Source organism: Symphalangus syndactylus, chromosome 23 (assembly GCF_028878055.3).
Source record: "Symphalangus syndactylus isolate Jambi chromosome 23, NHGRI_mSymSyn1-v2.1_pri, whole genome shotgun sequence".
Taxonomy (NCBI): Eukaryota; Metazoa; Chordata; class Mammalia; order Primates; family Hylobatidae; genus Symphalangus; species Symphalangus syndactylus.
In genome coordinates this window covers 39,899,614-39,923,048 of record NC_072445.2, presented here as the reverse complement: position 1 = coordinate 39,923,048, position 23,435 = coordinate 39,899,614, and the positions used below count along the sequence as shown (strand labels likewise).

At 49.9% G+C, this 23,435-nt stretch overlaps 3 protein-coding genes across 10 annotated transcripts; 1 reads left to right on the top strand and 2 right to left on the bottom strand.

Moving 5' to 3' along the window:
- Window positions 1–2: 2 nt before the first annotated feature.
- LSM2 (LSM2 homolog, U6 small nuclear RNA and mRNA degradation associated) lies at window positions 3–9,578 on the bottom strand. 4 transcript variants are annotated; one of them, XM_055264441.2, is made up of 5 exons: window positions 9,318–9,555; window positions 8,638–8,705; window positions 1,083–1,113; window positions 598–657; window positions 3–490 (listed from the first exon to the last, which is right to left on the bottom strand). In XM_055264441.2, exons 1-5 carry the CDS (start codon window positions 9,318–9,320, stop codon window positions 365–367), a joined length of 288 nt encoding a protein of 95 aa, XP_055120416.1. In that variant the 5' UTR covers window positions 9,321–9,555; the 3' UTR covers window positions 3–364. The 4 variants fall into 4 exon arrangements, with proteins under 4 accessions (XP_055120416.1, XP_055120418.1, XP_063489302.1 ...); XM_055264443.2 differs by having other exon boundaries at window positions 8,638–8,684; window positions 9,318–9,541; XM_063633232.1 differs by lacking the exon at window positions 1,083–1,113 and having other exon boundaries at window positions 414–490; window positions 8,638–8,684; window positions 9,318–9,578.
- Window positions 9,579–13,108: 3,530 nt separating this feature from the next.
- LOC129473695 (heat shock 70 kDa protein 1-like) lies at window positions 13,109–18,924 on the bottom strand. 4 transcript variants are annotated; one of them, XM_055264436.2, is made up of 2 exons: window positions 18,893–18,924; window positions 13,109–15,364 (listed from the first exon to the last, which is right to left on the bottom strand). In XM_055264436.2, the coding sequence occupies exon 2, from the start codon at window positions 15,349–15,351 to the stop codon at window positions 13,426–13,428; it is 1,926 nt and encodes a 641-aa protein (XP_055120411.1). In that variant the 5' UTR covers window positions 15,352–15,364; window positions 18,893–18,924; the 3' UTR covers window positions 13,109–13,425. The 4 variants fall into 4 exon arrangements, with proteins under 4 accessions (XP_055120411.1, XP_055120408.1, XP_055120410.1 ...); XM_055264433.2 differs by lacking the exon at window positions 18,893–18,924 and adding an exon at window positions 18,293–18,805; XM_055264435.2 differs by lacking the exon at window positions 18,893–18,924 and adding an exon at window positions 18,649–18,738.
- Window positions 18,798–21,411, top strand: LOC129473696 (heat shock 70 kDa protein 1A). Of its 2 annotated transcripts, XM_055264438.2 has the most exons (2): window positions 18,980–20,597; window positions 21,036–21,411. In XM_055264438.2, exons 1-2 carry the CDS (start codon window positions 19,200–19,202, stop codon window positions 21,123–21,125), a joined length of 1,488 nt encoding a protein of 495 aa, XP_055120413.1. In that variant the 5' UTR covers window positions 18,980–19,199; the 3' UTR covers window positions 21,126–21,411. The 2 variants fall into 2 exon arrangements, with proteins under 2 accessions (XP_055120412.1, XP_055120413.1); XM_055264437.2 differs by having other exon boundaries at window positions 18,798–21,411.
- Window positions 21,412–23,435: the final 2,024 nt, after the last annotated feature.

Genomic DNA, 23,435 nt, shown 5'->3' with positions numbered 1-23,435 from the left:
AATTTGCATCATAAATTTTATTCCCGATGCGGGACAGATTCCTTCCATCCCCAAATGAATCACATGCTGCCCTGGAAAGACCTAGGAAACTCTCCCACCATCTCCAGGGAAGTAGTGAGAAAGGCAGGTGCTGGGGACTGGGAAGGCTTTGAAGTTTCCCAGCCTACTTATCCTCCCCTTCTCAAGAGAGGATAGCTGTTCCCTATTATTCCTCTCATCCACTCATCCCTTAAAAAAAACCCCACAAAACCATCATTAGTAAAAAAACAAAACCCCTTCAAGTATTGGGGGTTAGGGGTTCTGGGCTGGGACTTCGGGTTATGGGTCACCAATGAAAGAGGGAGGGGAAGAGGAGGAGGAGCCATCACTGTTTCTGCTGCAGGGCTTCCTTCCTTGCTGCATCCTGTAGCAACTGTGTGTCGACCTCATCTGCTGGCAGCTGCACGTATCGGACCACTGAGCCCCGAATGAAGCAGTTCTTCACTGATAGCTAGACAAAGATGGACAAATATGAAAACACCCTTAAAAATGTCCTCTAACCACCCAGGGGCCTCCTGCTTTAGAGGTGTTTCCTCTTCTCCACAGACCCCAACTCACCATGTGAGGATATTTCTCAGGGTCTGTGACACTGATGTCAGTTAGTTTGATGTTGAGATACTAGGAAAGGAAGATGCACACCATTATTATTATTATTATTTTTTTTTTTTGAGACAGAGTTTTGCTCTTATTGCCCAGGCTGGAGTACAATGGTGCCATCTCGGTTCACTGCAATCTCCACCTCCTAGATTCAAATGATTTTCCTGCCTCAGCCTCTCGACTAGCTGGGATTACAGGTGCCCACCACCACCCCCGGCTGATTTTTTGTATTTTTAGTAGAGACGGGGTTTCACCATGTTGGTCAGGCTTGTCTTGAACTCCTGACCTCAGGCCTCGGCCTCTCAAAGTACTGGGATTACAGGCGTGAGGCACTGCGCCTGGCTGACAAACACCATTATTAACCCTAGAGACATGATGTAAGAACCCAACCCTTAAGCTCTCCCCTCTCCTCCAGGAACCAATTCTGGGCCTGTGCTATATCTCACCTGATCCACAGAATGGAGGGTTCCACAGATGCTGTCAAGGGCAGAGGGAGAGAAGAATCAAATTAGTTTGTAACAAAGTCAACATAAAGGTGACTTCAGAGCTGGGATGAGAACATGACTGGGAGAAGTCAAGGACTTGAGGATGTCAGAAAAGGTAGAACCAAAAGGGGGCATTCCTAAGCCCTGGAGTAGGAAAGACGACTAACAGAGTAGTTTATTTTCAACCCCGCATCTCCTCTCCCTAAACCAATCCATTTTTTCTTTTTTTTTTGAGATGGAGTCTCACTGTCACCCAGGCTGAAGTGCAGCGGTGTGATCTTGGCTCACTGCAACCTCTGCCTCCCAAGTTCAAGCGATTCTCCTGCCTCAGTCCCCTGAGTAGCTAGGACTTCAGGCGCACACCATCATGCCTGGCTAATTTTTTATTTTTAGTAGAGACGGGGTTTCACCATGTTGCCCAGGCTGTTCCTTAACTCCTGATCTCAGGCGATCCGCCCACTTCAGCTCCCCAAAGTGCTGGGATTACAGGTGTGAACCACTGTGCCTGGCCAAACCAACCTATTCTTAACAGCTACCATTAAACAACTGGTAAAGGCTAGCTAGACCTGTGTTCTATATGGTGTTTGTAATCTTTACAGCCATCTTTCCAAGTAGTTATTACCTTCCAGGGGCTCAGAGAGGTTGTTTTAAACTTTCTGAGTTTAGAACAAACAGGAACTTCAGTCCAAGTCTGTGTGACTCCCAAAACCATCAGCTATTTTTTTTTTTTTTGAGACAGGGTCTCACTCTATGGCCCAGGCTGGAGTGAAATGGCGTGATCATGGCTCATTGCAGCCACTTGAGTAGCTGTGATTACAGGCTTGAGCCACCATGCCCAGCTGATTTTTTTTTTTTTTTTTGAGACGGAGTCTCACTCTGTCCCCCAGGCTGGAGTGCAGTAACATGATCTCGGCTCACTGAAAGCTCTGCCTCCCAGGTTCACGCCATTCTCCTGCCTCAGCCTCCCGAGTAGCTGGGACTACAGACGCCCGCCACCACTCCTGGCTAACTTTTTGTATTTTTAGTAGAGACAGGGTTTCACCGTGTTAGCCAGGATGGTCTTGATCTCCTGACCTCATGATCTGCCCGCCTCAGCCTCCCAAAGTGCTGGGATTACAGGCGTGAGCCACCGCGCTGGACCTTTTTTTTTTTTTTTTTTGTAGAGAAAGGGTCTCACTGTGAATGTCACCCAGGATAGCTATTTTCAAACATTTATTGCTTTGGAATCAGAGCCCCATATATGGATAAAGGTAGGTAGCATTACTCCTGATGATGCAGGCATGAGTGATGTCCTCTCCATTCCCCAATCCTCGAGCCCCTTGAAATGCTATTTGAGGAATGCTATCAAAACACCAGTGCTCTTTGAGAGAATGGTGCAAAAATTTAAAAAAACAGCCTTTGGCTGGGCACAGTTGTTCACGCCTGTAATCCAAGCATTTTGGGAGGCTGAGGCAGGAGGATCGCTTGAAGCCAGCTGGAGAACAGCCCAGACAACATAGCAAGACCTCATCTCTATTTTAAAGTTATAAAATAAAATAATTGTGGCTGGGCACGGTGGCTCACGCCTATAATCCCAGCACTTAGGGAGGACGAGGCGGGTGAATCACGAGGTCAGGAGTTTGACACCAGCCTTGCCAACATCGTGAAACCCCATCTCTATTAAAAATACAAAAAATTAGCTGGGCATAGTGGCAGACGCCTGTAATCCCAGCTACTCGGGAGGCTGAAGCAGGGGAATCACTTGAACCTGGGAGGTTGTAGTGAGGTGAGATCGAGCCACTGCACTCCAGCCCAGGTGACAGAGTAAGACTCCATCTCAAGAAAAATAAATAAATAAAAATAATCGTAATAAATAGCAGTTTAAAAAATGTCCTTATCTTGCCAAAAATAAAGTTAGCAGTTCTCTGCCCCAATTTTTGTAAAATTCTGAAAGTCTTTAAAACCCAGCATCTGGGCCATGTGTGGTGGCTCATGCCTATAATCCCAGCACTTTAGGAGGCCAAGGTGGGCGGATCACTTGAGGCCAGGACTTCGAGACCAGCCTGGCCAACACGGCGAATCCCCATCTCTACTAAAAATACAAAAATTGGCCGGGCATGGTGGTTCACGCCTGTCATCTCAGCACTTCGGGAGGCCGAGGCAGGTGGATCACGAGGTCAGGAGATCGAGACCATCCTGGCTAACATGGTGAAACCCCGTCTCTACTAAAAATACAAAAAATTAGCCGGGTATGGTGGTGGGCGCCTGTATTCCCAGCTACTTGGGAGGCTGAGGTAGGAGAATGGCGTGAACTGGGAGGCGGAGCTTGCAGTGAGCAGAGATAGCACCATTACACTCCAGCCTGGGTGACAAAGTGAAACTCCGTCTCAAAAAAAAAAAAAAAATACAAAAATTAGCTGGGCATTGTGGTGTGCACCTGTAATCCCAGCTACTCAGGAGGTGAGGCACGAGAATCACTTGAACCAGGAGGAAAAAAATATTTTTTTAATAAAATATAAAAATACAAACATTAGCTGTGTGTAGAGCATGCCTGTAGTCCCAGGTATACGGGAGGCTGAGGCATAAGAATCATTTGAACACAGGAGGTAGAGGTTGCAGTGAGCCAAGATCATGCCACTGCATTGCAGCCTGGGCGACAGAGTAAAGATCTGTCTCAAAAAAAAAAAAAAAAAAAAAGAAAAGACCCACCTAAATATGCTATAGGAAATTAATTTAAACGAACTAGTACTGGGCAATCATTATTTTTTTTGAGACAGAGGGTAAGTCTCTGCCTAATAACAAAAACAAAAACAAACACCCAGTATCTGAAACCCACTGCCTCAGTAATGTTCTCACCATATTGCTAGCTACTGAAAAACATTTGACAGCACCCCACCATCTCCAGCAGTGAAATAACATTTAGGAATTGTACAAAGTGGTGTCATTAAGTCCCTTAAGGAGGGGGAGATACATAGCACAAAAGTGGTCTGACAACAAACATAAGAGAAAGAACTTTTGGCCAGGCATGGTGACTCACACCTGTGATCCCAGCACTTTGGGAGGCTGAGGCAGGAGGATCAGTTGAGGTCAGGAGTTTGAGGCCAGCCTGGCCAACATGGTGAAACCCCATCTCTACTAAAAATACAAAAAATTAGCTGGGAGTGGTGGCGTGCACCTGTAATCCCAGCTATTCGGGAGGCAGAGGTTGCAGTGAGCTGAGATCGTGCCACCGCACTCCAGCCAGGGCAACAGAGTGAGACCCTGTCTCAAGAAAAAAAAAAGGAGAAAGATCTTCTTTCTTATCCCAACAGAAAAGTCACTTTAAAGCCACACATGTGTTGGCTCACACCTGTAGTCACTTCACTTTGGGAGGCTGAGATGGGAGGATCACTTGAGTCCAGGAGTTCAAGACCAGCCTGGGCAACATGGCCGAGACTGTCTGTATGAAAAATTTTAAAAATAATATAAAAAGGCCGGGTGCAGTGGCTCACGTCTGTAATCCCAGCACTTTGGAAGGCCGAGGCGGGTGGATCACGAGGTCAGGAGTTCAAGACCAGCCTGACGAAGATGGTGAAACCCCATGTCTACTAAAAATATAAAAATTAGCCAGGTATGGTGGCAGGCGCCTGTAATCCCAGCTACTTGGGAGACTGAGGCAGGAGAATCACTTGAACCTGGGCAGCAGAGGTTGCAGTGACCCAAGATCACGCCACTGCACTCCAACCGGGTGACAGAGTGAGACCCCATCTCAAACAAAAACAAATAAATAAATAAATAAATAGAAAAAAAAGAAGGCTGGGCGCAGTGGCTCACACCTATAATCACAGTACTTTGGGAGGCCAAGGTGGGCAGATCACAAGGTCAGGAGATTGAGACCATCCTGGCCAATGTGGTGAAACCCCTTCTCTACTAAAAATACAAAAATGAGCTGGGCGTGGTGGTGCATGCATATAATCCCAGCTACTCGGGAGGCTGAGGCAGGATAATCACTTGAACCAGGGAGTCGGAGGTTACAGCACCACTGCACTCCAGCCTGGCGTAGACTCGACCAGAGCGAGACTCGTCTCAAAAAAAAAAAAAAAGAAAAAAGAAAAAGCAAAGAAATGTTACTAGGGTCGGGTGCAGTGGCTCACACTTGTAATCCCAGTACTTTGGGAGGCTGGGGCAGGCAGATCACGAGGTCAGGAGTTGGAGACCAGCCTGGCCAATATGGTGAAACCCTGTCTCTACTAAAGATACAAAAAATTAGCCAGGCGTTGTGGCACATGCCTGTAATCCCAGCTACCAGGGAGGCTGAGGCAGGAGAATCGCTTGAACCTGGGAGGTGGAGGTTGCAGTGAGCCGAGATCACGCCATTGCACTCCAGCCTGGGCGACAGGGCAAGACTCTGTCTCAAAAACAAAATAAAATAAAAAAAATAAAGGTACTTTAGGGCCTAGGGTTATAATGCAACAGTTAGGCTTCCCATGTAAAAGGCCCAGGAAGGAGAAAAGAGGAGAAGCAAAAACAAGTCATCACACCAAATTGCCTAAGACTGCTAGTGATTTCCATACTTGTCTTGCTCTGTGGCCCCAATCTATACACATCAATACCACTTGCATTGCCAGTGCTACAAACGGAAACCTGTGTTCTAAAACGCAAAGGCCCTTAAGTCCCTCTCCTCACCATTCCCTGCCATGAAAAAATTATCTCACATAGAAATGTGGAAGACAGCCAGACACAGTGGCACACGCCTGTAATTCCAGCACTTTGGGAGGCCAAGGTGGCAGGACTGCTTGAGCCCAAGAGTTTCAGACTAGCCTGGGCAACACAGTGAGACTCTGCCTCTCCAAATAATTAAAAAATTAGCTGGGCATGGTGGCATATAGCCCCAGCTATTCAGGAGGCTGAGTGAGCTATGGCTGTGCCACTGCACTACAGCCGGTACAATAGAGTGAGACCCCCATCTCAAAAAAATAAATGTGGAAGACACTTTTGGGAAGAGAATACAATTGATCCCATCTTTCTAAAGGATAATGAGGTAACAGGTATCAATATTTTAAATATACTTTTTTTTTTTTTTTTTTGAGATGGAGTCTCAGTCTGTTGCCCAGGCTGGAGTGCAGTTGCCTGATCTCAGCTCACTACAACGTCCGCCTCCCGGGTTCATGCGGTTCTCCTACCTCAGCATCCCGAGCAGCTGGGATTACGGGCGCACAACACAACGCCTGGCTGATTTTTGTATTTTTAGTAGAGATGGGGTTTCACCATGTTGGCCAAGCTAGTCTCAAACTCCTGACCTCAGGCATCCACCCACCTCAACTTCCCAAAGTGCTGGGATTACAGGTGTGAGCCACCGCATCTGGCCTAAATATACGTATTATTTAAAGGACTGTACAGAAAAGTACAGGGCCAGGCGTGCTGGCTCATGCCTGTAACCCCAGCACTTTGGGAAGCTGAAGCAAGAGGATTGCTTGAACTCAAGAGTTTGAAACCAGCCTGAGCAACAAAGTGAGGCACTATCTCTAATTTTTAAATAAATAAATATTATAAGAAAGAAAATAGGACTAGGCGCAGTGGCTCACGCCTGTAATCCAAACACTTTGGGAGGCTGAAGCAGGTGGATCACAAGGTCGAGAGTTCAAGACCAGCCTGGCCTAGATGGTGAAACCCCGTCTCTACTAAAAATACAAAATTTAGCCGGGCATGGTGGTGGGCACCTGTAATCACAGCTACTCGGGAGGCTGAGGCAGAGAATTGCTTGAACCCAGGAGGCGGAGGCTGCAGTGAGCCAAGATCACGTCATTGCAGTCCAGCCTAGGTGACAGAGTGAAACTCCATCTCAAAAAAAAAAAAAAAGAAAAAAAGCTAGACAGAATCATATTTGAGTTCTGTGTCACTTACTAGTTTTGTAGATTTGAACAAGTGGTATAGATGATCTAAGCCTCAGTTTCCTCATGTGTAAAACAGCAATAGTATATATCACTTAGGAGTGTTTGAGAAATCAATCAATAAATGTATTCAGAATAGTGCTTAGTCAATAGGTCTTCAAATATTATTTTTCTTTCCTTAAGCACTTATCATACAACTGGCCTATGCTAGGTATTAGATACACAGTAGTGTATCTAATACATAGGTTTCACCATGTTGGCCAGGCTGGTCTCGCTCTCTTGACCTCGTGATCCACCCGCCTCAGCCTCCCAAAGTGCTGGGATTACAGGCATGAGCCACCGTGCTCGGCCTATGGCCTGTTCTGTTTTCTTTTTTTTTTTTTTGAGAGTCTCGCTCTGGTTGCCCAAGCTGGAGTGCAGTGGCGCCATCTTGGCTCACTGCAAGCTCCACCTTCCGGGTTCACGCCATTCTCCTGCCTCAGACTCCCAAGTAGCTGGAACTACAGGAGCCTGCCACCACACCTGGCTAATTTTTTGTATTTTTAGCAGAGACGGGGTTTCGCCATGTTAGACAGGATGGTCTCAATCTCCTGACCTCGTGATCTGCCTGCCTCGGCCTCCCAAATTGCTGGGATTACAGGCATGTGCCACTGCGCCTGGCCTGGCCTGTTCTTTTTTTGAGACAGTCTTCCTCTGTCACCCAGGTAGGAGTAAAGTGATACAATCATGGCTCACTGCAGCCTCGACCTCCTGGGTTCAAGTGATCCTCCCACCTCAGCCTCCCGAATAGCTGAGACTACAGGCATGCACACTACACCTGGCTAATTTTTTATAGAAATAGGGTTCTCATCACTATGTTGCCCAAGCTAGTCTCGACATCCTGGACTTAAGTGATCCTCCTGCCTCAGCCTCCCAAAGTGCTGAGATAACAGGTGTGAGCCACCATGGCCAGCCTAGTACTTACTTTTTTTTTTTTGAGACAGAGTCTCACTCTGTCACCCAGCTGAAGTGCAGTAGTGTGATCTCAGCTCACTGCAACCTCTGCCGCCCAGGTTCAAGCGATTCTCCTGCCTCACCCTCCTGAGTAGCTGGGATTACACGCACTAGCCACCGTGCCCGGCTAATTTCTATATTTTTAGTAAAGACGGGGTTTCACCATATTGACCAGGCTGGTCTTGAACTCCTGACCTCGTGATTCGCCCACCTTGGCCTCCCAAAGTGCTGGGATTACAGGCATGAGCCACACGTCCAGCCCGTGAGCCACCGCACCTGACCTGTATTTACTCTTTAAACTATATATTGCTTTGTATTGTTTTCCAATACACGATACAATCCCCAAGCTTATCTGTAAATTTAAGGCACAAGGCATTTATTTATTTTTAAATTTTTAGATTTTTCTTAGAGATGGGGTCTTGCTCTACTGCCTGGGCTAGAGTGCAATGGAGTAATCACTGCTCACTGCAGCCTCAAACTCCTGGGCTCAAGCGATCCTCCCTCCTCAGCCTCCCAAAGTGCTGAGATTACAGGCTTGAGCCACTGCACCCTATCCATTTATTTCTTCTGTACATCTTCCACCTCGCCGAGCCCTCAAATATTTCTCAAATTAAAGAGGTTCCAGGGCCCTGGGCACACCCACCCCCAACAGACTTGTTGGAACAGGTACCTACCTCAGGTCATTCTTTAGTTCCACGACCACATCCTTGCCCACAAGGGACTTGAAAAAAGAATAGAAGAGCTATTGGGAGAGAGGCGGAAAACCATCATGTGGGAAGGAGCATGGTAGGGAGGAGTGTCCCTTGCCAGTATTACTAAATACTGGTATTGTGAACCCCACTGCATCCTTGACAGTTCTCAAAATTTCACAGGAAAGAATAATTGGTTGATAGAGCTGAAAGGCTGGAGCCCAAATTATTCTGCACACTGCACTAAGCCCATCACTTAAAGTCCCAGAGAGACTCTGCCCTGCATACGTCGGCCTCCTCAGTGTGCTCTCTCAATCGACCACCTTTCTCGGGTACCTGCCCAGTCCTTTCAATGAACTGTAGAAAATATCCCACCCGCACCCTGCCGAAGCTTGCCTGGCAGACAAGTGCTCTAAGGTCTAACTTTTCCGTCTCCCGCTATCTCCACTGAATCTCTCTCTGGGTTGGGGTTTTTTTCCTCATCATGGAAAAAAATCCCATTTGTTCTCAGTGTCTCCTCAATGAACCTGAGGAACAGTACAGCACTAAGGATGAAGATAAAAACTCCGGACCTAACTCCAGCCTAGGGGGACAAAGGCCAGACCCCCCTGCCCCAACCGTGCGAGCTCCCCGAGGGCGCCCCCTTTTGACGTCACGGTACCCACCATGGTGCTGGCGCCGCGGGCAGCGGGCCGGACCGGGAAGAGAGCAGGGTGCTGCGAGCAGGTCTGGGGAAACCGAAGCGCGAGCCCGCGCGTGGGGCGAGGCGGGACCGCGCAGGCGCAGCGGGAAGGGACGCAGAAAGCTCCAAGCACTGAAGGGGAAAGCGCGACCGACTTGTGGCTGGGGAGCGCAAGCTGGGTAGAGTCGAGGGGAGGAGGAAGCCGGGAAAGGGGCGGGGCTTCCTTCATTCCGACTTCCTCCCTGGCCGGCCGGCTCCCATTGCGCAGGCGCGGACCCTAGCCTGGGCTGCCAGGCAAGTGGCAGGACTCAGCGCCTGAGCTCAAAGGATTTTGTTCTTTTCCAGGATCCTGCCATCTACAGCTTGATGTGTTCGTGCCCTACACACACTTCCTATCGAGAATTGTGGGGAGTTTGTGAAGATTATGAAGTGTGCATTTTTTCTATATTTGTGAAAGTAAAAACATAAAATTTTAAAAATAAATTTAAAAAATGTTTTGAATCTTAAATTCAGCTGATAAAAAGAAAAAAAGGCCGAGGGCGGTGGCTCAAGCCTTTAATCCCAGCACTCTGGGAGGCCGAGGTGGGTGGATTGTGTGAGGTCAGGAGTTCGAGACCAGTCTAGCCAACGTGGTGAAACCCCATCTTCATTAAAAATACAAAAAAATTAGGCGTGGTCGCAGGCGCCTGTAATACCAGCTACTGGGGAGGCTGAGGGAAGAGAATTGCTTGAACCCGGGAGGCGGAGGTTGCAGTGAACCGAGATCGCGCCACTGCACTGCAGCCTGGGGGACAGAGCAAGACTCCGTCTCAAAAAAAAAAAAAAAAAAAAAAAAAACACATGACGGGGAGCAGTGGCTCATGCCTATAATCCCAGCACTTTGGGAGACCAAGGCAAGTGGATCACCTGAGGTCAGGAGTTCGAGACCAGCCTGGCCAACATGGCGAAATTCTGTCTCTACTAAAAACCCAAAAATTAGCCGGGTGTGGTGGCACGCACCTGTAAACCCGGGAGGCATAGGTTGCAGTGAGTGGAGTTCGTGCCATTGCACTCCAGCCTGGGCAACAAGAGCAAAACTCCATCTCAAAAAAAAAAAAATGTTGAGGCCTGTAAATCCCAGCATTTGGGGGGGCTGAGGCAGGACGATCATTTGAACCCAAGAGTTACAGTGAGCTACAATCACCCCACTGCATTCCAGCCTGGGCGACAGAGCGAGACTCTCTCTAGAAAAAGAAAATTATAGGCCGGGCATGGTGGCTCACCCTTGTAATCCCAGCACTTTGGGAGGCCGAGGCAGGCGGATCACGAGGTCAGGAGATCGAGACCACGGTGAAACCCCATCTCTACTAAAAATACAAAAAAAATTAGCCGGGCGTGGTGGCGGGCGCCTGTAGTCCCAGCTACTCGGAGAGGCTGAGGCAGGAGAATGGCGTGAACCCCGGGGGACGGAGCCTGCAGTGAGCCAAGATCGCGCCACTGCACTCCAGCCTGGGTGAAAGAGCGAGACTCCTTCTCAAAAAAAAAAAAAAAAAAAAAAAAAAATTAGCCGGGCATGGTGGCCGGCGCCTGTAGTCCCAGCTACTTGGAGAGGCTGAGGCAGGAGAATGGCGTGAACCCAGGAGGCAGAGCTTGCAGTGAGCCGAGATTGCGCCACTGCACTCCAGCCTGGGCGACAGAGCGAGACTCCATCTCAAAAAAAAAAAAAAAAAAAAAAAAAGAAAAGAAAAGAAAAAATAAAATTATAAAAAACAAAAAATATTGAGGAGTCCCAGAGATAAGGAGGAGCTGCAGCACAAATTTTGATTTTATCAAAGGTTACCAATAAATACATTTCTCCAAAGGAGCCAACCTCAATCTCCGCATTTCTTACACACTTTTGCCAAGACTGTCCTGTAAAGGACTGAGTAAAACTAAAGAGACTGGCTCACAGATACAAATAACCCAGTCTAACATTTCTCTGTCAAATCTTTCAAACACAGACAGAAATGCACAGTTACATATTATTCTAACTCATATCCCCCAGGTTTTTATAAATATGTATTAGGACACAGGTAAAGGAAAAAATTTTTTGAGATGGAGTCTCGCTCTGTCACCAGGCTGGAGTGTAGTGCCACGATCTCAGCTCACTGCAACCTCTACGTCCTGGGTTCAAGCGATTCCTCTGCCTCACCCTCCTGAGTAGCTGGGACTACAGGCACGCATCACCGTCCTCAGCTAATTTTTGTATTTTTAGTAGAGACAGGGTTTCACCATGTTGGGCAGGATGGTCTCAATCTCTTGACCTCATGATCCGCCCGCCTCAGCCTCCCAAAGTGCTGGGATTACAGGCGTGAGCCACTGCACCCGGCCGGTAAAAATATTTTTTCATGGATTGAGACTTCATAAAACTTATATTTGTCATCTTGCATAGAAGTACTTATTTGTCAAGAGTTTGTTATAGAAATATTTTCCGGGGCGGGGCACAGTGGCTCACGCCTATAATTCCAGCACTTTGGGAGGCTGAGGTGGGTGGATCACCTGAGGTCAGGAGTTCAGACCAGCCTGGTCAACATGGTGAAACCCCGTCTCTACTAAAAACACAAACATTAGCCGGGCGTGGTGGTGAGCGCCTGTAATCCCAGCTACTCAGGAGGCTGAGACAGGAGAATCGCTTGAATCCCGGAGGCGAAGGTTGCAGTGAGCCAAGATTGTGCCATTGCACTCCAGCTTGGGCGACAAGAGCAAAACTGTCTGCAAAAAAAAAAAAAAGAAAAGAAAAGAAAAGAAAAATATTTTCTCCATGTAATGGATGTAAACAATGAACTCTGTGAGTGCCCAGATGCTGAATCTCCTGGACCTTACCTATAACTGACATCAGGACATCAAGCAGGATTTGTCCCTCCACCCCCAGTTGAGTCCTAAACTCCAAAACCAGCCTGTAACTGATTAAAAGTAGTTATAGTTTGCAGGCCGGGCGCGGTGGCTCACGCTTGTAATCCCAGCACTTTGGGAGGCCGAGGCGGGCGGATCACGAGGTCAGGAGATCGAGACCACGGTGAAACCCCGTCTCTACTAAAAATACAAAAAATTAGCCGGGCGTGGTGGCACGCGCCTGTAGTCCCAGCTACTCGGAGAGGCTGAGGCAGGAGAATGGCGTGAACCCGGGAGGCGGAGCTTGTAGTGAGCCGAGATCGCGCCACTGCACTCCAGCCTGGGCGACAGAGCGAGACTCCGTCTCAAAAAAAAAAAAAAAAAAAAAAAAAAAGTAGTTATAGTTTGCAATCTGTTCCATCTGTGCTAAAGGTGTCTGAGGATCAAAAATTATGTGGCTGATTGAAACAATTAGTTCATGGGCCAGGCACGGTGGCTCACACCTATAATCCCAGCACTTTGGGAGGCCAAGGCGGGTGGATCACGAGGTCAGGAGATCGAGACCATCCTGGCTAACACAGTGAAACCCCGTCTCTACTAAAACAATACAAAAAATTAGCCGGGCATGGTGGGGGGTGCCTGCAGTCCCAGCTACTTGGGAGGCTGAGGCAGGAGAATGGCGTGAACCCGGGAGGCAGAGCTTGCAGTAAGCTGAGATTGTGCCACTGCACTCCAGCCTGGGCGACAGGGCGAGACTCTGTCTCAAACACACACACACACACACACACACAATGAGTTCATGAAAATTCAAATACTTTACCCTTACCAATTTAATCATTCACAATGAGCTCACAATCAGAGAACACATGCTCTCTCCATGAAACTCTCCCCTTCGAGGTGCATTCACAGCCTAAATACCAGAAGTAATTTTCTTTACGAACAAATTTACTGATTGACAAATAAGCATCCACACAGGAAGAAGAATGTTAGGGTGGCTGGAAATAACAGACATTCAAATACATTACACAGTTTAAAGAGGGGCCTAGTTTTCCTGAGTCCATTCCAGAGTCAGAAACAGGATGTGAGGGAGTGTGATAGGTGGGGCATGAGACTCCTCCTCCAGAATTCCCAAGGGATGGTAACTTAGGTTCAGGTCTGGTCAAGAATAATAATGATGTTTGAAGATGAGGGGAATGAAATACATGTAGAGGCATCCTAGGATGCTTCAGTTCCAAAAAGAATTAATCTACTTCTTCAATTGTGGGGCCTGTGGCAGGCCTTCCAGGCACATACCCTGTTCCACAGGCAGGCCCAGTGCATCCTCCTTGGTAGAGTTTAGTGATGATGGGGTTACACATCTGCTCCAATTCCTTTCTCTTATGATCAAACTCATCTTTCTCTGCCAGTTGATTGGCCTCCAGCCATGAAAGGAGCTCGTTGCATTTATCCAGTATTTTCTTTTTATCGGACTCACTAATCTTGCCCTTCAAACCTTCATCACTCACAACACTCTTCATGTTAAAAGCATAGGATTCTAAGGCATTCTTTGCAGCAATTTTCTCCCTCTGGACCTCATCTTCAGCTTTATATTTCTCAGCATCCAGAACCATGTGCTCAATCTCCTCCTTGCTTAGGCGGCCCTTGTCATTGGTGATGGTGATCTTGTTGGCCTTGCCAGTGCTCTTGTCCATGGCTGTGACATTGAGAATACCATTGGCATCAATGTCAAACGTCACCTCAATCTGAGGAACTCCCCTGGGTGCTGGAGGGATTCCAGTCAGGTCAAACCGCCCCAGCAGGTTGTTGTCCTTTGTCATGGCCCTCTCGCCCTCATACACCTGGATCAGCACCCCGGGTTGGTTGTCAGAGTAGGTGGTGAAAATCTGTGTCTGCTTGGTGGGGATGGTGGAGTTGCGCTTGATCAGGGCAGTCATCACGCCCCCAGCCGTCTCCAGCCCCAGTGACAGGGGAGCCACGTCCAGCAGCAGCAGGTCCTGTACCTTCTCAGACTTGTCCCCCATCAGGATGGCCGCCTGTACCGCAGCCCCATATGCTACGGCCTCATCAGGGTTGATGCTCTTGTTGAGATCACGTCCATTAAAGTAGTCCTGAAGCAGCCGCTGCACCTTGGGGATGCGGGTGGAGCCCCCTACTAAAACAATGTCATGGATTTTAGCCTTATCCATCTTGGCATCCCGAAGCGCTTTTTCTACAGGCTCCAGGGTACCCCTAAACAGGTCTGCACACAACTCTTCAAATCGAGCTCTGGTGATGGATGTGTAGAAGTCAATGCCTTCATAAAGTGAATCAATTTCTAGGTTGGCCTGGGTGCTGGACGACAGGGTCCTCTTGGCCCTCTCGCAGGCGGTGCGCAGCCGCCTCACGGCTCGCTTGTTCTGGCTGATGTCCTTTTTGTGCTTCCTCTTGAACTCCTCCACGAAGTGGCTCACAAGCCTGTTGTCAAAGTCCTCCCCACCCAGGTGAGTGTCCCCAGCAGTGGCCTTTACCTCAAAAATCCCATCATCTATGGTCAGAATTGACACATCAAATGTGCCTCCACCCAGATCGAAAATCAGGACATGTCGTTCTCCTTGACCTCCTTTATCTAAACCATAGGCAATGGCAGCAGCTGTGGGCTCATTGATGATTCTTAGCACATTAAGTCCAGCAATCACACCTGCATCCTTGGTAGCCTGACGCTGAGAGTCATTGAAATAGGCTGGCACGGTAATCACTGCATTGGTGACAGGGTGGCCCAAAAAACCCTCAGCAGTCTCCTTCATCTTAGTCAGTACCATCGAAGAGATTTCCTCAGGGTAGAAAGCTTTATTCTCTCCTTTGTAGGACACAAGCACTTTGGGCTTGCCTCCTTCATTAATCACTTGAAAAGGCCAAAGTTTCATATCTGATTGTACAACAGGATCATTAAATTTCCTGCCGATCAGACGTTTGGCATCAAAAACAGTGTTCTGGGGATTCATGGCTACCTGGTTCTTGGCCGCATCCCCGATGAGCCGCTCGGTGTCTGTGAAGGCCACGTAGCTGGGGGTGGTGCGGTTGCCCTGGTCGTTGGCGATGATCTCCACCTTGCCGTGCTGGAACACCCCTACGCAGGAGTAGGTGGTGCCCAGGTCAATGCCTATGGCGATTCCCTTGGCAGTAGCCATGGTTCTCTGAGGCCTATAGAGAAAGAATGAGATACTGTTTTGGCAGATTGCTTTTCAATGTTATTTATTTTTTTTGAGACAGGGTCTTCCTCTGTCACCCAGGTTGGAGTGCAGAGGCGCAGTCATAGCTCACTGCAGCTTTGATCTCCTGGGCTCCAGCAATCTTCCTGCCTCAGCCTCCAGAATAACTGGAGACATCATGCCCAGCTAATTTTTTTTTTTTTTTTTTGAGACGGAGTCTCGCTTTGTCATCCAGGTTGGACTGCGTGGTGTGATCTAGGCTCACTGCAACCTCCACCTCTTGACTTCAAGCGATTCTCCTGTCTCAGCCTCCCGCGTGGCTGGGATTATGGGTGCACCACCACGCCCAGCTAATTTTTGTATTTTTAGTAGAGATGGAGTTTCACTGTTTCACTATGTTGGCCAGGCTGGTCTCCAACTCCTGACCTCAGGTGATCCGCCCGCCTCAGCCTCCCAAAGTTCTGGGATTACAGGCGTGAGCCACCGTGACCAGCCCTCTGCCTGGCTAATGTTTTAATTTTGTGTACAGATGGGGTCTCCTTATGTTGCTCAGGCTGGTGTCAAACTCCTTCAGGGCTCAAATGATCCTTCAGCCTCAGCCTCCCCAAGTACTCGGATTACAGGAGTGAACATCTCGCCCAGCCTATTTTTTATTTTTTATTGTGGTAAAATACACACAAATTGTACCATCTTAACCATTTTTAAGTGTAGAGTTTGGTAGTGAGTTCAATCACAGCGGTGTTGAACCAATTTCCAGAATTCTGTTCATCTCTCAAAACTGAAACTGTATACTCATTAAGCAACTCCCGTTTTCCCCTCCCCTTATCCCCTGGTAACAACCATTCTTTTTTCTCATTTTTTAGAGACAGGGTCTCATTTTGTCACGCAGGCTGCACTGCAGTGGTGTAATCATGGCTCACTGCAGTCTTGACCTCCCAGGCTCACGGGATCCTTTTGTCTCAGCCTCCCAAGTAGCTGGGACCACAGGTGAAGGCCACCACACCCAGCTAATTTTTTATTTTTTTGTAGAGACAGGGTCTCCCTATGTTGTCCAAGCTAGTTTCTCACTCCTGGGCTCAAGGAAACCTCCTCCTACCTCCAAGTCACCAAGTGTTAGGATTATAGGCTTAAGCCAAGGCACCCGACCTCCTTTTTCTTTTTCTATGAATTTGACTACTCCTATAACTTCATGTAAGTGGAATTATACAGTATTTATCCTTTTGTGACTTTGCTTATGTCACTTAGCTTATGTGCACAGGTTTCATCCATGTTGTAACATGTCACAATTTCCCTCCTAAGGCTGAGTAATATTCATATTTATATGCCACTTTGTTTTTGTTTTGAGATGGAGTCTCACTCTGTTGCCCAGGCTGGAGTGCAATGGCATGATCTTGGCTCACTGCAACCTCCAATTCCTGGGTTCAAGCTAATTCTCCTGCCTCAGCCTCCCGAGGAACTGGGACTACAGGCATGCACTGCCACTCCCAGATAATTTTTGTATTTTTAGTACAAACAGAGTTTCACTATGTTGGCCAGGATGGTCTCAATCTCCTAACCTTAAGTGATCCGCCCGCCTCAGTCTCCCGAAGTTCTGGGATGACAGGCGTGAGCCACCACCGCACCCGGCCTATATACCACATTTTGCTTATCCATCTCTCGATGGGCACAGGTTACAGAACAATGTTGCTATGAGCAAGCCTATACAAATACATGGAGACGCTACTGTCATGGCAGAGTGCTTTTTGCACAGGGTAGACAAAAGCATTCTCAGCTACTCAAAGAAGTTGGGAAGCAAGTAGCTGTATATTGTTTTCAATTTCCCAAGTGACCTAATTCTACTGTCCTGTTCCTATATATTTTATTGTGGGATTCTGTCTCTTTATGACCCAAGAGTAGTGTACATTCTGGTCTCTTCAAGAGACTGAATCAGCCTCCACACTTGAGTTCCGCTGCCTTCCTGGGATACTCTTCTCTATTAGGGGTTCACCAGCAGTAAATTCCAGTCAGGCTGAAGATGACTGCTAGAAACCCACAAGCCTTCCAGTTTTCCCAAAAGACACGGCGCTCCAGACAGTATCTCTATCCTTCTCGTAAATAAAACTCCTGTTTTCTGGAGCCAATAACTGATCAATAAAGGGTTTAAGGGCGGGGCGCGGCGGCTCACGCCTGTAATCCCAGCACTTTGAGAGGCCGAGGCGGGCGGATCACAAGGTGAGGAGATCGAGACCATCCTGGCTACCATCCTGGCTAACACGGTGAAACCTCGTCTCTACTAAAAAATAGAAAAAATTAGCCGGGCGTGGTGGCGGGCGCCTGTAGTTCCAGCTACTCGGAAGGCTGAGGCAGGAGAACAGCTTGAACCCGGGAGGTGGAGCATTTAGCCAGGCGCGGTAGCGGGCGCCTGCAGTCCCAGCTACTCTGGAGGCTACGGCAGGAGAATGGCCTGAACTCGGGAGGCGGAGCTTGCGGTGAGCCAAGATCGTGCCACTGCACTCCAGCCTGGGCGACAGAGCGAGACTCCGTCTCAAAAAAAATAAAAATAAAAATAATAAATAATAAAATAAAGGGTTTAGCGTCCATCCCTCTCCACACGGCAGATTCCTAGGCCGCACTCCCTTTGCCCCGCTTCCCAGTTACCCTGCCTCCCCCTTACCCCGCCTTCCCCTTACCGCACCTTCCCCGCCTCCCCATTTCCCCGACAGGCCGCACTCCCTTTCCCCGCCTCCCAGTTACTCCGCTTCCGTCCCCCGCCTCCCCCTTTCCCCGCCTGCCCCATTCTGGCTGCTCCGACCAATCAATCTGGAGCCATCTTAGCTTTCCCCAAGTGCTCCTCCTACCCGAATCAGCCAACGCCCACATACCTCAGGCTTAAACCAACTAAAGAACTTTCCAGTACTTTCCCAAACAAGGACCTACTGACCCTTGCAGGTTCACAATCAATCAGATCCCTAGTGGCTCAGCTAGTCTCCCGACGCCTTCGCTTCAGTTTGGAAACGTTCAGATTATGGAGCTCCGGCGTGTAGATGGGGGCTCCCTCAATATCAAACTGCACAACCGGAGTCCCCCCCACCCCCCACCCCGTCCCTCCTGCCAATTTGAGCCGGCTCCAACTCAGTCATCTCTTTCCAAACGGGCCCATGAGGTCAGAGACAGTATCTCCATTGTAACGTGGCCGGGCGGAGTCAACACAAACGCCCCCACCCTTCCCTGGACGCGCGTCACCCGCTCCCCGCACCACCCCCTGCCCACAACTGCGCAGACCCAGCAAGCCCCTACAATTAAAAGCCCAGCGCCGACCCTTCCTGTCAATTAGGCGCTGAAGCGCTGGCGGTCGGCATTGCCATGGCGACCAACACCCTTCCCACCGCCACTCCCCCTTCCTCTCAGGGGCCCTGTCCCCTCCAGTGAATCCCAGAAGACTCTGGAGAGTTCTGAGTAGGGGGCGGCACTCTGGCCTCTGATTGGTCCAAGGAAGGCTGGGGGGCAGGACGGGAGGCGAAACCCCTGGAATATTCCCGACCTGGCAGCCTCATCGAGCTCGGTGATTGGCTCAGAAGGGGAAAGGCGGGTCTCCGTGACGACTTATAAAAGCCGAGAGGCGAGCGGTCCGGAAAACCGCCAGCCTGAAGAGCTGCTGCGACGGTTCGTTGCCTTTTCCGAGGGTGACTCCCGCGGTCCCAAGGCTTTCCAGAGCGAACCTGTGCGGCTGCGGGCACCGCCGCGTTGAGTTTCCGGCGTTCCGAAGGACCGAGCTCTTGTCCCGGATCCCGTCCTCCGTTTCCAGCCCCGAATCTCAGAGCGGAGCCGACAGAGAGCAGGGCACCGGCATGGCCAAAGCCGCGGCGATCGGCATCGACCTGGGCACCACCTACTCTTGCGTGGGGGTGTTCCAGCACGGCAAGGTGGAGATCATCGCCAACGACCAGGGCAACCGCACCACCCCCAGCTACGTGGCCTTCACGGACACCGAGCGGCTCATCGGGGATGCGGCCAAGAACCAGGTGGCGCTGAACCCGCAGAACACCGTGTTTGACGCGAAGCGGCTGATCGGCCGCAAGTTCGGCGACCCGGTGGTGCAGTCGGACATGAAGCACTGGCCTTTCCAGGTGATCAACGACGGAGACAAGCCCAAGGTGCAGGTGAGCTACAAGGGGGAGACCAAGGCATTCTACCCCGAGGAGATCTCGTCCATGGTGCTGACCAAGATGAAGGAGATCGCCGAGGCGTACCTGGGCTACCCGGTGACCAACGCGGTGATCACCGTGCCGGCCTACTTCAACGACTCGCAGCGCCAGGCCACCAAGGATGCGGGTGTGATCGCGGGGCTCAACGTGCTGCGGATCATCAACGAGCCCACGGCCGCCGCCATCGCCTACGGCCTGGACAGAACGGGCAAGGGGGAGCGCAACGTGCTCATCTTTGACCTGGGCGGGGGCACCTTCGACGTGTCCATCCTGACGATCGACGACGGTATCTTCGAGGTAAAGGCCACGGCCGGGGACACCCACCTGGGTGGGGAGGACTTTGACAACAGGCTGGTGAACCACTTCGTGGAGGAGTTCAAGAGAAAACACAAAAAGGACATCAGCCAGAACAAGCGAGCTGTGAGGCGGCTGCGCACCGCCTGCGAGAGGGCCAAGAGGACCCTGTCGTCCAGCACCCAGGCCAGCCTGGAGATCGACTCCCTGTTTGAGGGCATCGACTTCTACACGTCCATCACCAGGGCGAGGTTCGAGGAGCTGTGCTCGGACCTGTTCCGAAGCACCCTGGAGCCCGTGGAGAAGGCTCTGCGCGATGCCAAGCTGGACAAGGCCCAGATCCACGACTTGGTCCTGGTCGGGGGTTCCACCCGCATCCCCAAGGTGCAGAAGCTGCTGCAGGACTTCTTCAACGGGCGCGACCTGAACAAGAGCATCAACCCCGACGAGGCTGTGGCCTACGGGGCGGCGGTGCAGGCGGCCATCCTGATGGGGGACAAGTCCGAGAACGTGCAGGACCTGCTGCTGCTGGACGTGGCTCCGCTGTCGCTGGGGCTGGAGACGGCCGGAGGCGTGATGACTGCCCTGATCAAGCGCAACTCCACCATCCCCACCAAGCAGACGCAGATCTTCACCACCTACTCCGACAACCAACCCGGGGTGCTGATCCAGGTGTACGAGGGCGAGAGGGCCATGACGAAGGACAACAATCTGTTGGGGCGCTTCGAGCTGAGCGGCATCCCTCCGGCCCCCAGGGGCGTGCCCCAGATCGAGGTGACCTTCGACATCGATGCCAACGGCATCCTGAACGTCACGGCCACGGACAAGAGCACCGGCAAGGCCAACAAGATCACCATCACCAACGACAAGGGCCGCCTGAGCAAGGAAGAGATCGAGCGCATGGTGCAGGAGGCGGAGAAGTACAAAGCCGAGGACGAGGTGCAGCGCGAGAGGGTGTCAGCCAAGAACGCCCTGGAGTCCTACGCCTTCAACATGAAGAGCGCCGTGGAGGATGAGGGGCTCAAGGGCAAGATCAGCGAGGCCGACAAGAAGAAGGTGCTGGACAAGTGTCAAGAGGTCATCTCGTGGCTGGACGCCAACACCCTGGCCGAGAAGGACGAGTTTGAGCACAAGAGGAAGGAGCTGGAGCAGGTGTGTAACCCCATCATCAGCGGACTGTACCAGGGTGCGGGTGGTCCCGGGCCTGGCGGCTTCGGGGCTCAGAGTCCCAAGGGAGGGTCTGGGTCAGGCCCCACCATTGAGGAGGTAGATTAGGAGCCTTCTCAAGATTGCTGTTTTTGTTTTGGAGCCTCAAGACTTTGCATTTCCTAGTATTTCTGTTTGTCAGTTCTCAATTTCCTGTGTTTGCAATGTTGAAATTTTTTGGTGAAGTACTGAATGTAACTTTTTTAGTGAAGTACTGAACTTGCTTTTTTTCCGGTCTCTACATGCAGAGATAAATTTATACTGCCATCTTACGACTATTTCTTCTTCGTAATACACTGAACTCAGGCCATTTTTTAAGTTGGTTACTTCAAAGTAAATAAACTTTAAAATTCAAGTGATGCCTTTTATTCCTTTATTTGGGGGTCAGTAGGGTCTGCATAGGTTGTCTTTCTCATAGCGTCTAAAATGGAAAGGCATTTTTGCTTCCAGTAAGGGCAGATATGGCAGAGGTGTGGCTGTTGTAATGTGATCCATTTGTGTTAGACAAATGGTATCGTCCAGTAAAGCTTCTTGATTCTGGCCAGGAGTGGTGGCCCAAGCCTGTAATCCCAGCACTTGGGAGGCTGAGGTGGGCTGATCACTTGAGGTCAGGAGTTCCAGACCAACCTGGCCAATGTGGTGAAACCCTGTCTCTACTAAAAACACAAAAATTAGCCGGGTGTGGTGGTGCGTGCCTGTAGTCCCAGGGAGGCTGAGGCAGGAGAATCGCGTGAACCCAGGAAGCAGTGGTAGCAGTGAGCTGAGATCACACCATTGCACTCTAGCCTGGGCATCACAGCAAGACCCCGTCTCACAAAAAAAAAAAAAAAAAAAAAGTAAAGTTTGTTGATGCTGATTGGGTTTAGCCTGAGGGTACAGAAAAAGTTTAACACCTGGGAGGGTAGCCTCAAAGTGATGTTTGTGTAAGATTGGTCTCAAAAGAGGTGGGGGGGGGGGGCAGGGATGTTTCTGCAAAAGTGGTCAAAAAGAACGCAGTTAGATGGGAGGCCAGTGCTCCTACCTCCTGTAGGTACACCTGATATGCTCATGGACTTGATATTTAATCTAGATTCAACATGGAATGGAAGGAGTGTCCTAAATTTCAAAGTGAAAAGATAGGGGTACATTCACTGGCTTGCTATCCACATGTGCTTTAGTTGTCATCTTTTAAAATGGAAGGGTTTGGCTCGATGCCTCTCTTATGACTGAAAGCATCCTGAAATAGAAATGCCACATTCTTAGCAGTTATCACCTACAATTTAAGTACCCCAGTGAGCACCCGAGCCAGGAAGACCTACATACAGACTTCACTCTCATGCACTTTCCCTTGGAGATGCTTCATGCCCCAGCCGCTAGCATCCAAGAAGTAATTCCCTCCTTGTTGGAAAATGCCCACTACAATCCTTAAAGCTCCCTGAGTGAGCCCTTTTAAAAATAAATTGTATCTGGCCTGGTGTGGTGGCTCACGCCTGTAATCCCAGCACTTTGGGAGGCCGAGGCAGGCGGATCACCTGAGGTCAGGAGTTCGAGACCAGCCTGGCCAACATGGTGAGACCCCCCCCCCCCACCTCCTGCACTAAAAGTACAAAAATTAGCCAGGCGCGATGGTGTGCGCCTGTAATCCCAGCTATTCGGGAGGCTGGGGCAGGTGAATCACTTGAACTCGGAAGGCAGAGGTTTCAGTGAGCCAAGATTGTGCCACTGCACTCCAGCCTAGGTGACAGAGCAAGACTCCATCTCAAAAAATAAAAATAAATTGTGTCGGCCGGGCGCATGGCTCATGCCTGTAATCCCAGCACTTTGGGAGGCCGAGGTGGGTGGATCACCTGAGGTCAGGAGTTCAAGACCAGCCTGGCCAACAGGGTGAAACCCGATCTCTATTAAAAATACAAAAAATCAGCTGCTTGTGGTGGTGGGCACCTATAATCCCAGCAAGCTGGGAGGCTGAGGCAAGAGAATCGCTTGAACCCAGGAGGTGGATGTTGCAGTGAGCCGAGATCGTGCCATTGCACTCCAGCCTGGACAATGAGTGAAACTCCGTCTCAGTGAAAAAATAAATAAATAAATAGTATCTAAGGGCGATGAAAATGTTTTGGAACCAGACAGAGTTGACGGTTGCATAACATTGTAAAGGTCAAGGCTGCAGTGAGCCATGACTGCATCACTGCACTCCAGCCTGAGCAACAGAGTGAGACCCTGTCTCTAAAAAAAAAAAAGAAAAAAAATCAATTGTATCAATATTACATTAAAGCACTTTATGGCCGGGCGCGGTGGCTCACGCTTGTGGTCCCAGCACTTTGGGAGGCCGAGGTGGGGCGGATCGCGAGGTCAGGAGATCGAGACCACAGTGAAACCCCGTCTCTACTAGAAATAGAAAAA